This window comes from Theobroma cacao, chromosome 2 (assembly GCF_000208745.1).
Source record: "Theobroma cacao cultivar B97-61/B2 chromosome 2, Criollo_cocoa_genome_V2, whole genome shotgun sequence".
Lineage (NCBI taxonomy): Eukaryota > Viridiplantae > Streptophyta > Magnoliopsida > Malvales > Malvaceae > Theobroma > Theobroma cacao.
In genome coordinates, this window is record NC_030851.1 from 10,824,879 (window position 1) to 10,836,799 (window position 11,921).

At 35.3% G+C, this 11,921-nt stretch overlaps 2 protein-coding genes across 2 annotated transcripts; one reads left to right on the plus strand and one right to left on the minus strand.

Moving 5' to 3' along the window:
• LOC18608705 (CASP-like protein 1C1) lies at positions 8,650 to 9,840 on the plus strand. Its single transcript, XM_007043531.2, has 3 exons — positions 8,650 to 8,869; positions 8,984 to 9,086; positions 9,181 to 9,840. The coding sequence occupies exons 1-3, from the start codon at positions 8,715 to 8,717 to the stop codon at positions 9,412 to 9,414; spliced, it is 492 nt and encodes a 163-aa protein (XP_007043593.1). The 5' UTR covers positions 8,650 to 8,714; the 3' UTR covers positions 9,415 to 9,840.
• Positions 10,378 to 11,259, minus strand: LOC18608706. The gene is made up of 3 exons (XM_018115220.1): positions 10,950 to 11,259; positions 10,623 to 10,846; positions 10,378 to 10,506 (listed from the first exon to the last, which is right to left on the minus strand). The coding sequence occupies exons 1-3, from the start codon at positions 11,137 to 11,139 to the stop codon at positions 10,399 to 10,401; spliced, it is 522 nt and encodes a 173-aa protein (XP_017970709.1). The 5' UTR covers positions 11,140 to 11,259; the 3' UTR covers positions 10,378 to 10,398.

Genomic DNA, 11,921 nt, shown 5'->3' on the forward strand with positions numbered 1-11,921 from the left:
CACAGTCATGTCTCCTTGTAATAAGGAAACCAAACATACATTTGTTTAGGATATAAAGCAAAATTTAATAAGTAATTTTCTCGTTGCTTTTAAAGATAAAGAAAAGCTATTTTGTCTAAGTTTGATTGTTCTAATTACTCACAAGTCAATATATATAATTAAGGATAATAAATAAGTAACAACTTTATGAATATTTGCTTTTTGTGAGTATCATATAATTAAAAGATCGTAAAATATTTAAATATTTTTTAAAAAATTTATTATCTTTTAAATTCAAAATTTTAAATATAGATCTTCTACAATAAATTATTGTACTAAAAGAAATGATACTTCAACATTTATGAATTCAGAATAAGAGAGTCTATTTACGGAAGATTTAGATTCGAACGACAACAATGTTGAAATAGAGATAGAAAGACCCTACATTAGTCTGGCCAAAAAAGAGAAGAAAAGGATTAAAAAGCCTTGGAGGAAAACCTTTATTGTACAGTTGTTAAGGAGAGACATCAGTTACACAAAACTATGCAATAGAGTGAAGCAACTTTGGTCATTAAAAGGAGATTTTCGAGCAATTAACTTGTATAATGGGTTTTACTGCTTCCAATTCGCTAAAAAATCCAATTATAATCATGCCTTGTCAGAAGAACCTTGGATTGTTGTTGATCATTACCTTATGATTAAAAAGTGGACACCAAGATTTAGGTTTGATGAAACTTCCATTGATTCAGTAGTAGCATGGATCAAAGTACCAAGCATCCTTTAGAATTCTATGATAGAAAGGTCTTGACAAGGATTGGAAACAAACTAGGCAAAACGTTAAAGGTGGATCGAAATACTTCTCATGCTACGAAAGGTCAGTTTGCTAGAATGTGCGTAGAACTCGATCTCACCAAACCCCTAGTACCCAAGGTTCACATAAGAGGAAGATGGCAAAAGATAAAGCATGACAAACTAAGAATGCTACACTTTCATTGTGGTATGGTTGGTCACAATGTAGAATTGTGTCCAAAAAAGCAAAGGGAGCATAAGGGTTATTTGGAGGAACAAGCGAAAGAACTGGCGGAGGATAAAAAAACCTTGAAAAAGATTATGAATCATCGAGATTTGGTCCATGGATGGTAGCGAAGAAAACTTATAGAAGAAATAGTCGGAATCGGATAGAGAAAGGTATTAAAACTACACCTAGAATGCCAATCCAAGAGGAAATTCCAAAGTGGTGGCTAAGTCAGGATCTCGATTCTATATATTGGATGAGGAAGAAGCTAATTTAAGTGAAGAAGAATTTATTCCTAAAATCTTGGAATGTGAAATTCCGAAGCAAGGGTCTAGCAGACCAATGAAGAATATTGTCAGTTTGAAAGATAAAGAAACCTTGAAAGAATCTTTTCAAGCAGTTGTATATGCTTCTAATAGGGATCAAACTCCCGCAAAGCTAAAAGGAGCCAAGGCCCTTAAAATAACTTCATTAGAGACATCTTTAGTGAACAGTAAAAGGATCTAATATAAGAAGAAATCGATTTTACCAGATGAGACCAATGTGATGGCAACTAAAGGGAATCAAAACACAATAGAAATGCTGGAGATAGCTAAACCACCACGGTAAGAATTAGCCCCGATTATTACAATTCTTTCCTAACCAAATCAAGAAGTTAATTGGACAATGTTGGGAAAGAATTATAAGAGATCCACTGATTATTATCGGTATTAACAGGGTTGCAAGGGAGAGATCAACCATTGTAATAGATGATGTTAACTATACCAGAACTAATGTGATCACCACATCAGTGGATATGGAGTTGGAAGAAAGTGAGGATGACATTATGCAAGACTAATCATGCTAATATTCTAACCTTTCAGAATTTTGGTATTTCAGTTTATGTTGATTTCTACATCCATTAATCATTATCTTTTGATGTATAATGTATTAAGTTGGAATGTGAGATGAGCTACCTCTTGGAGATGTGTTAGAAATGTGAGAAACTTGATCAAAATCCACAAGTTGCATATTGTAATTATATTAAAACCCAGGATTTTGGATGACAAAGCTGATCAGGTATGCCATCATATTGAACTTCTTAATTATTTTCGAGTTGAAGCAAATGGTTTTTCGAGAGTTATTTGGATTCCATAGGATGTAGGTATAATTGAATTAAAAATACTTGCTTTTTCTTCACAATTGATACATATATTGATGAAGTCTTCAAAGAATAATTAGATATTGATTATAGTTTATAGGAGGCCTATTGCATAAGAAAGGAAACGTCTATGGAGATCATTATGTTTGGTTAGTGAATTACATGACTTACTGTAAATGGTAGTAAGAGACTTTAATCAAGTCACTTCTCGAAATGAGAAGAGAAGAAGGAAAAGTATAAATTTAAACAAATGCAATCAAATAAGTGACTATTTGAACTACTGCAATTTCTTTAATCTGAGTGCATCGGGTCTTAAATTTACCTGGTGTAATAAAAGAGATGGTTTGGATTATACTAAAGTAAAATTGGATAAGGCAATTTTGAATGAAGCTTGGTGCGACCTTTTTTCTCATGCTTAAGTCTTAAATCTGCCCCAAACCCATTCAAATCATCACTTCATTCTGGTACATTGTCAAAATACTGCCCAAAGATCTCAACTTAATAAACGGTTCAGGTTTGGATTATCTTGGATGTCTCACCCAGATTTTGAAAATTTTATTAAGGATAATTAGAAAATTGATGGAACAAATATCCTTATAGCTTTAAAGGATTTAGCGATTTCCTTAGACAAATGGAAGTATGAGTCTTATAGAAATATTTATAAGAGAAAGAAATGGATTCTAGCACGATTTAAAGGAATTCAATCTTAACTGGATAAAGGTCTTAATCATTTTTTGGTAGAATCTCGAGGTTTCATTGGTGGAGGAGTATAATCAAGTCCTTTATCAAGAAGAAATCATGTGGCTGCAGGAAGTAAAGCTTGACTGGCTGAAACATGAGAATGTCAACTCCAAATTCTATCATATTGTGTATAAAGGAAGACAAAAGAGGAAACAGATTATAGCTTTCAAAAAATAGGGATGATACTTGGTGCTATGATCCTATCGAAGTAGAAAAACATGGTATTACTGTTATTTCGTGAATTGTATGTGGATGATGAAGTGCATGAATCTCTTTCAACAAGCTCACATTGGAGACTAAATGACATTATATTAACTAAAATCTCTAAGCCTATTAACCATGAAGATGTCAAAAGAGCTTTGTTTGACATGAACCCAAATAAAAGACTGGATTTTGATGGGTTTCCTACGATTTTGTACCAAAAAATTATACTACTATAGGCTCTAATATAGTCAGGTTGGTACAAGAGGCATATAACTCTGGTTCTTTTCCCATTGAATTGAATCTCATTAATAACTCTTATCCTTAAGGTAGAAAGCCCTAAAAAGATTACCTAATTTGCTCAATTAACCTTTGCCTGATTATGTTAAAAATCATCATAAAGTATTAATGGACTGCTTAAGACCCTTACTTAGTGACATTATTAGCAAGAGCCAATGCAGCTTTATTCCTGGAAGACAAGCCACAAACAACATAATTATAGTCTAGGAAGCTATTCATACAATGAAAATGATGAGAAGAAATGAATGAGCACTGGTAATAAAAATAGATCTGGAGAAAGCCTATGATAGATTGAAATGGAATTTTTTGTAGGAAGTGCTGAAGAAAATTGGTTTTCCCTTTCTGCATGGGTGAATTTTATTATGTTCATTGTTAGAACTCCTACTTTCTCCATTATTTGGAATGGCAAGCTGTCAAATTTCTTTTCCCCTCAAAGAGGTATTCGACAAGGTGACCCATTATCACCCTATCTTTTTGTGCTTTGTTTGGAGAAACTATCACACTTAATTGAAAATGCAATGAACATGAGAAGATGGTAGCTGCTACGATTGACAAGAAAAGGCCTTTCACTTTCTCATGTATGTTTTGCAGATGATCTAATGTTGTTTGGTGTTGCTTCAACAAAACAAGTGATGGTTATGATACAGATCCTTAATCAATTTTGTAAGGGATCAGGGCAAAAAGCAAGTCTAGCAAAGTCAAGATTATTAGTTTCTTCAAATATTAGCAGCTTAAAAGCTAATTTGCTAAGTAATGCTACCAAAATCCCTTTGACAAAGGATTTAGGGAAGTATCTTAGCACACTAATGATTCATGGAAGAATTACAAGGGAAACTTACTCAGAGCTGGTTGTTGAGATAAGGCAAAGGTTGGAAAAATGGACTAATAAAAAGCTTTCAGTGGTAGGCAAAATCTAACTATTTGAAGCAGCAACTAGCACCATGGCATCTTATTTAATGCAAACATCCTTTCTTCTTGAAACTACTATTCAAGAAATTGATCGTTTAAAATTTTATATAGGGCCATATGGGAAATTCTAGGAAAATTCATACATTAAGTTGGGACAAACTTTGTGCATTGAAAGAGGAAGGGGTCTACAGATTTGAGACTCCAGGAAGTTCAATTTAGCTTTACTTGTAAGACTTGGTTGGAGTATATGGCAGAAAAAAAAAAGAGCTTTTGAGTTGACATCTTGAAGGAAAAATATCTTCGTCATGTAGATTTTACGTTGGTGAAAGGTAAGTCAATTGATTCTCATGTGTTAAAAAGCATAATGAAAAGCATATTGGTTTTAAAGAAGTTTTGGGAAAAAATATTTCTAATGGTCATCAAACAAAATTTTGGACAGATGCTTGGCTCAATTGTGGTTCACTAGTTAAATATGCTTCCAGGGAGTTGTCAGACATGGAAGTTAACTTGTAGCAAGCTAGTGTGATGAATTTGGAAGCTGAAATTTGAAACAAATTGATCTTGAACTCTTTCACCACATAACTTTGTTAATAGCAGCAATGCTGATAGATCCTACTGATGAAGAGAAAGATACAGGCTTTTGTCTCCCAACAAGTACTAGAATATTCTCAGTGCAATCGGCTTATGATTTAGAAATGACTTGCTATTTTCCAAAAGCAAATTATTGGCAGAATGTCTGGGAATCTATCTGCTCAAGGGGAGTGTGTGTATTCATATGGAGAACTTTGCATGATTCACTACCAACGATAGCATGGTTATCAAGAAGAAATCTAGGCACCTTAACTTCTTGTCCTCATTGTGGTAATCAAGCTGAAACCATACTTCATGTGGTGAGAGATTATGGTCCTTCAAAAAACGTATGGTTGCAGATTAATCTTGTGCTAAATAATGGTAATATTTTTAGCCTTGATCTACAACATTGAGTGCTGAAAAATATGATGAGTAATGGAATGATGGATAGAATACCACGGGGTACTATTTTTGTTCACACTTTGTGGTTCTTATGGTACTGGAGGAACTTAACCATTTTCGATGCTTCTTTTGTTCAGCCTCACAATCCATGGCAACAGATATGGACCAAATCAAAAAAGACTTGGGATAATTTAGGGAGAGATCATATCAAAATGAAGAAGAAAGTCTTGATAGCTTAAGAAATCCCGAAACACTCTTATGTAAAACTTAATGTTGATGGAAGTGCAAAAGGATAACTAAGCATGGCAGTAATGGGAGGTGCAATCAAAGATGAGAATGGAAATTGGATAGTGAGTTTTACGTATAAATTTGATATCTCTTTTTCCTGAATAGCAGAGCTTGAGGCTTTATACTTAGGGATCAAAGTTACGTTGGAACAGGGGCTTCAGAAAAATTTAGGTGGAATCAAATTCATTGCTTGCTATTCGAAAGGTAACGAACCAGAGCTTCCCTTTGGATCCAAGCGCTCATCTACTCAAGTGTATAAAGGAGCTACTTCAATAGCCTTGAGACTGTATCATATCTCACGTTTATCGTGAAGTTAATTAGTATGTTGATTAGACACACACTTATCTTGAGAATCTATCTTTAGGGTTACATGTTTTTTATTCTCCACCAGTTAGGTTTAGTTCAGTTTTATTAACAGACATTTTGAGTGTTGCATGGCCTACAATGATGTAGTTAATTTTTATAGTTTTTATTCTCTTATATATTAAAAAAAAAAAACATTTATGATTTCCTTAAACTTAATTCTGAAGTAATAAATGAGAGTTATTTAATCCTAACTATGATCAAAATTTGAGTTTTAGAAAGAGAAAATAGTAATCTCGCAATGCTTGGTTACTCCAAATCTGTGAATATTGACTTGTCAAATTAAGTTTATCCGAAAGTTGAGAAGGTTAAATGTTTCTAGTCAAAGCCACCAAATCCATCAGATATGGTGGACACACACAACAAAAAGTAAATAGAATGTAAGAAAAACGTTTTTAGAAATTCTTCCAAAAGGCGAGGAGAAAATCATAATTATCTTTACAGAAATTCTGCAAATAGAGAATTATTGGGGTTGGATAATGAAAAGAAATCATGGGATTTGATTCCGACAAAGAAAAAAGAAATAAAATTATGCCGACAAATGTGGGACGAGACAATGCGGAAATAAAAAGGAAAAAGAGAAGAAGGTGTGCATGAGATGTTGGACATATGAACTCACTCCATCTTCTTTTGTTTGCACTGTACATATAATTTTTGTGGACAACAATATTTTCAGGTGTGGTTTATTCATCATGGTATAAAAAATGGAGGGTTGTGATAATGATGTGTGGATTATTTTTTGTAGACAAGATTGTATTTGCAGAATCGTTGTGTAGTAATTTTTTATGTGCACTGGCCCACGTGATGTGCTTAGTCAGATGAGATGAACCAATTGTAGCAGCCTGGAGCTTTGTTGGGCTGACGTCTAAACTCTCAAAAAGGGCCACAAAGCTGCTTGGAGAAACCTATCATATCCTCCAACCCAAACAGATATCACCAAGCAATCGGTAGGTGGTCAACTCAATGTGCACCTTACACTTTAATAAATACTTGTACTCATCAAAACTTGACTGTGCAATTTCCACCAACCGTTGCCTACACAGTAGGCGAGGGAGAGCGAGAAGTGCGACTTTTCTGGTTTTCTTCTCATGGTATTGGCTCTCTCAGCTCAGGCAATGAACCGATTTGCTAAACAGATTTTTGAGCCCAAGAAGGCTACTGATCTTAAGTCTTAACTATGAAAAAGGGTAATATATATTTGATGATGATGATGATCAGGTTAAGGAGGCATCACCAAGATAAGGGAGAGCGAATGCTATTTAAGTGGGAAGCAGAAGCAAAATTGTAATCTTCTTTGGACACCAGAGACCACTATTCGGTGGTTTAATAAATTAATATATATGTGGACATTCCAGTCAGCTCGATATCAGATCAGTGAGGTTAATAACAGCGATCGAGTCTGATGCAAGAAACACTACAGCAGATGGCCATCACCACGCCAGATACCCATCTTTAACGCTTACGTCAAAAGAGTAACATATGGTAGGGAATTGTTATTATTTACTTTTGCAAATGACAAGGACATGCATCATTTAATCGCCGTTTCCTTTTCTCCTAGTGGTTGAAGGAGTGGTTACTGGAATAGAGCTTATCATACTCAGTCAGTCTCAGGTTGCAACTACTTGGAGTGCGTAAAGATTCCCCCGTCAATCAGTCATCTGTTATTCTCACATTTTGCTTCCATCCATTCACTCGGGACAATACATTCCCCGTCAACTACTTTGACCGTTACGATGCTAACGATAATTTTTGAGAAATTAATTGGGGCAGCCCAGTATCGGCCCATTTGATGACGGGGAACAATAGTCTGGAGAGTGGAGAACCCAATGCGTGGTTAGTTTGTATGAAGGTCCGGCCCAAGTTCCGACCAATCTTTTTGATATTTAACTATTCAATAAACCTGGAAACGTGCTAATAATTATCAAAATTGAATGTGAAATTAACATTAACTCGTAAAGCTTTCTTGTTAATAATCATACAATAGAGTAGACACTTAGTGCTGAATAGTGTTGCTTTTAAGTTGCAAGGGTAAGTAATTAGTGAAAGTCATGTCAATTACAAGGAGGCATGCTTTATTCCCATTTTCAGGAGTAAAATGCAATCTGTTGTGTAGATCTTGGTTGCCAACAACAAGTGATGTCACCTTACACATACATTCAAAGCTCCTTAGCTGTATCAATGGATGATTACTTTTATAGCAAATTGTGTGGGAATTTAATTACTAATTTTACATAGATTAATTATATAAAAATTGATGTTACATTTAGTAATACCTGCATTTTTAATCAACTATGAATTTACTTTTATTTTATAACTGGGTGCTAATTAAAACATAAAGAGCAAAATCAATAAGTAGACTTATGGTATAGCGAATAATTTAATGTCTTTAACTCTCACAACATCGTCTGTTTTTTCTACTTTCAATCTGTTTTCAAAGAAACCGCCATTCAATTTAAATCCATGGATCGCAGTCTCTGACAGGCAGTATCGTTGCTGAAAATAGACTTGCATAAGACAACAACAACCATTAACCACATACATCCAAAGGAAGTGAAATCTGCATCAGCAGCCAATGTAGAACAAATTTTTCTACTGGGCGGTGGGGGTGACAGTTGAGGATTTCAACTAACAAAATACTCAACATGAGTACCAAGTCCACCACCACTCATCTGCCTTCCTACCACCCTATATACCCCCCATAGCTTACCCTTTCCTAGTCTCATTTCCGTGTGCTAACCCCATTCTTCTCTAGAATTTCCAATTTCCCTTTACAGAATACCCAAACTTCCATATTGTAGCATATCCATGGCCGAAACCAAGAGGATCTGCACCTTTCTGCTTAGACTTATAGCCTTTGGCACTACACTTTCAGCTGCAATTATAATGGCTTCAAGCCGTGAGAGAACTACTGTTTTGACATTATCGTTTGAAGCAAAATATTCCGATGCACCAGCTTTTAAGTGAGTTCATCAAACTTCAAATAATTACCGCGGTTATCACATTTTTGTTTTTCCTTCATGCAAGGGCAATTGCCATTTTATGATGTATACTGTGTGACTGAAGACTTGCCGTAGGTACTTTGTTATTGCAAATGCAATCGTGAGCATCTATGGGTTTTTGCTCCTGTTTCTTCCATCAGAAAGCCTGCTCTGGCGATTAGTTGTTGCCTTGGATGTGGTAATTATGCATTATTCCTTAACGGTATTTTTTTCTTTTTCTAACGTGAGGATCTGCTACAATAATTGCTTACAGATAGTCTTGTTTTGACAAGGTTTTCACCATGTTGCTGACCTCAAGCATTTCAGCGGCCCTGGCAATTGCTTATGTGGGCAAGAAAGGAAATCCCAATGCAGGTTGGCTGCCCATCTGTGACCAAGTCACTAAGTACTGCAACCAAGTAAAAGGAGCATTAGTTGTTGGATTCATCAGTGTGATTATCTACATGTTGCTCCTCCTCTATTCTATTCACAGAGTTTTAAACCCTCTTCTTGTTGAAAAGTCTTAGTTAGACATACGTTCAAGTTTTTTCTCCATTTTGGAGTTGCCTTGCGTTTATGGCATTTTAATGATCTCTGCTTCCAGTTGTTCTGGGATCCTCTCCATCTGCCTGTGTGTGCGTGCTATGTTGTCTGCAGGTTTCTTCTCTTCTGTTGATGATTTTCCTGCTGATGGTCTCCTCGGCTTTTTTATTCTGGTTTTGGCTTTTCCATGCAAGGGGCGAGTTTTCAGGAATGATTGGAAAGTTTTGATTTTGCTGCGTGTTGATTTTCTTGTTATGTTATAGCATGTATGTTCTGGGGTGTTTTCCTTGTAACTGGTGGTCTTGTGCAAAATGGACAGAGCCTTGCCCAAGGCCTTTCTGCCTGCTCTTGGCCTTTTCGATCAATCAAATCACCTTCTTGCTCTTCAAAAGAAGACAGATGTTCAAGTATGGGCTTTCTGTTTCATCTTGTTCGATCCTTTTTATTTTTTTAATTATTACTTTTACTGCAACTAGTATAATAAACCTGTTGTGCATCCTCAGTCAGAATGTTTTAGAATGTAGATGATGCTTAAACTTGATCAGACTAGCTAGGAAGAGACAGGTCTTCGACCGATGTAGAACAAACTTGTTAAGATTGATGGGCGAAGTTGTATCTTATTTCTTCTTTAGTCTTTTGAAATTTGGAGGTTTGAGGTTGTTTCTTCTTTAAAGTCCCTTTTAGCCAGCCTTCACTAATTACAGAAGAACAGTGCGTGACGAGATATTATGCATCATCAAGCAACAAAGAAACTAAACACATAAACATGAGCCACTAATTCGAAGTTCAAATGCCTCTATGTAAGTGTCCAAAACTAGAAGGAAAAAGAAGGGTATCCAAATTAATGTGCCTTAAGGATAAAGTAAAATAGTCCATACCTTTTCAGTGGATATTGCAGTCGATCACCATTCACCAAGGCGTCAATACAACCAAAGCTTGCGGTTTTTTCTTAAAAATTACACCACAATCTAACATTCTTCCTTTATGACGACTTCTTTGGAGATATAAAGGCCGCAACATATGCAACGCCAATGGTGGGTTTTGAAAGGCCAGAAGTCATTTGTTTGCAGGGCATTCTATTTTGTGGATTAAAGCAAACAAGAGTTTTATTCAAATCATCAAAGATGAGTCAGTCTCCATCTTTTGTGAGCTTTAATGGTATTAGTGAAGGAACATGCATCTCACAATGTACCTTAATTTCAGTAAGAACACTTGTAATTCTAAACATAATGGTAGTAGCAGAGGAAGTGGCAGGAGAAATGGATCCCACACATCTCATCTTCAATTTTAAAAGATCAAATCCATATGGGCAGCTTTTCATTGTTGATTTTGAAAGACCAAATCCAGTGAACACTGAACAGCTCCATTGAAAGGCATTTTGCAAATCAAGCCTCCATAATTTGGGACTGGGTACGTCTGCAATTGTTTACCAAGCGTTAGTTCCAAGTGTGTAAACCTCGCACATTGCTTGATTGCATGACAATGCATTATCTAATGAAATGATGTCTTGTGTCCTTACTTTGAACAAGTGCTTGTGCGGACTTGTTGTTAATGTAAATCTCCGCAAATTCCTCTCGTGACAATTGTCGTTCCTTCAACAATCTTATCAGGCGAATAGCTTGACAAGTACAAGAAGTTGCAGACTCACAAGTCAAAAAGTGTGATGATGGCTTGCATTTTAGACCCCATGAAACAGCACAATCACTCATGAATTAGGTTCAAGGACGAGCATTAGTTACCGACAACCGATAGTGGCAACAGGAACGACGGCAACCCCTCGAAATTCCGGTTCAACGATGACTGCTCTTGGGAGAAAGAAGATAGGGAGAGAGAGAAGAATTAGACTGAAAGAAGGGCTTCTGCGACTTTGATGGTAGGCACCTTAATAGTTTCGTTTTGATGAGTGGGTGTAACAAAAAAATAGAGGAAGGAGAAAATGGGTTAGACTTGACCCGACCCGATCCATCCATTAAGCCCGATTCTATTCTCCTTCTAGCCCACAAGATTTGGATTCAAAGCCCAATAGGTTGAGGTATTATATTTTCTATTTATGTTCATTTTTTTGAATTTATTAAACTATTTAAGGTATGGTAATTTAAGAATAATAAAAGTGGTCAAATTAAAATTATTAGTTGAAAAAGTTGAACCAAAAAAATTAAAAAAGGGAATTTTTAGAAAATTTTGTGAGTGACATTTTTTTTCTAAATTTTCCTAAGTGAAAATAATTATGGAACCTTTTTAAAAGTGTTCGGAGGAATCTAAAATATTATTTCAAAAAGAATATTATTTATATAAAACTAAAAAAACGTGCAAAATAAAATAAGTGTATAGTAAATAAAATTATGAATAATTTTCCAAATTGCATCATGATATTTAGTTGCTTGCACTATATGCATTTAATTTTAATTATGCAAGTAAATAAAAATCAACCAATGATGGAGTGATAAGAAAGTTGTAAGTGACAATTATCTAGAAGATACGTTGGTTAGGA

What these genes read in the sequence shown, in the direction of transcription:
- LOC18608705 (XM_007043531.2), top strand. Translation starts at nt 8,715, where the DNA reads ATGGCCGAAACCAAGAGGATCTGCACCTTTCTGCTTAGACTTATAGCC. An exon ending in TCCGATGCACCAGCTTTTAA is followed by an intron (nt 8,870 to 8,983) that starts GTGAGTTCATCA and finishes GACTTGCCGTAG; the next exon opens with GTACTTTGTTATTGCAAATG. An exon ending in TAGTTGTTGCCTTGGATGTG is followed by an intron (nt 9,087 to 9,180) that starts GTAATTATGCAT and finishes TGTTTTGACAAG; the next exon opens with GTTTTCACCATGTTGCTGAC.
- LOC18608706 (XM_018115220.1), bottom strand. Translation starts at nt 11,139, where the DNA reads ATGAGTGATTGTGCTGTTTCATGGGGTCTAAAATGCAAGCCATCATCA. An exon ending in CGCACAAGCACTTGTTCAAA is followed by an intron (nt 10,847 to 10,949) that starts GTAAGGACACAA and finishes AAACAATTGCAG; the next exon opens with ACGTACCCAGTCCCAAATTA. An exon ending in GTGTTCTTACTGAAATTAAG is followed by an intron (nt 10,507 to 10,622) that starts GTACATTGTGAG and finishes TCCACAAAATAG; the next exon opens with AATGCCCTGCAAACAAATGA.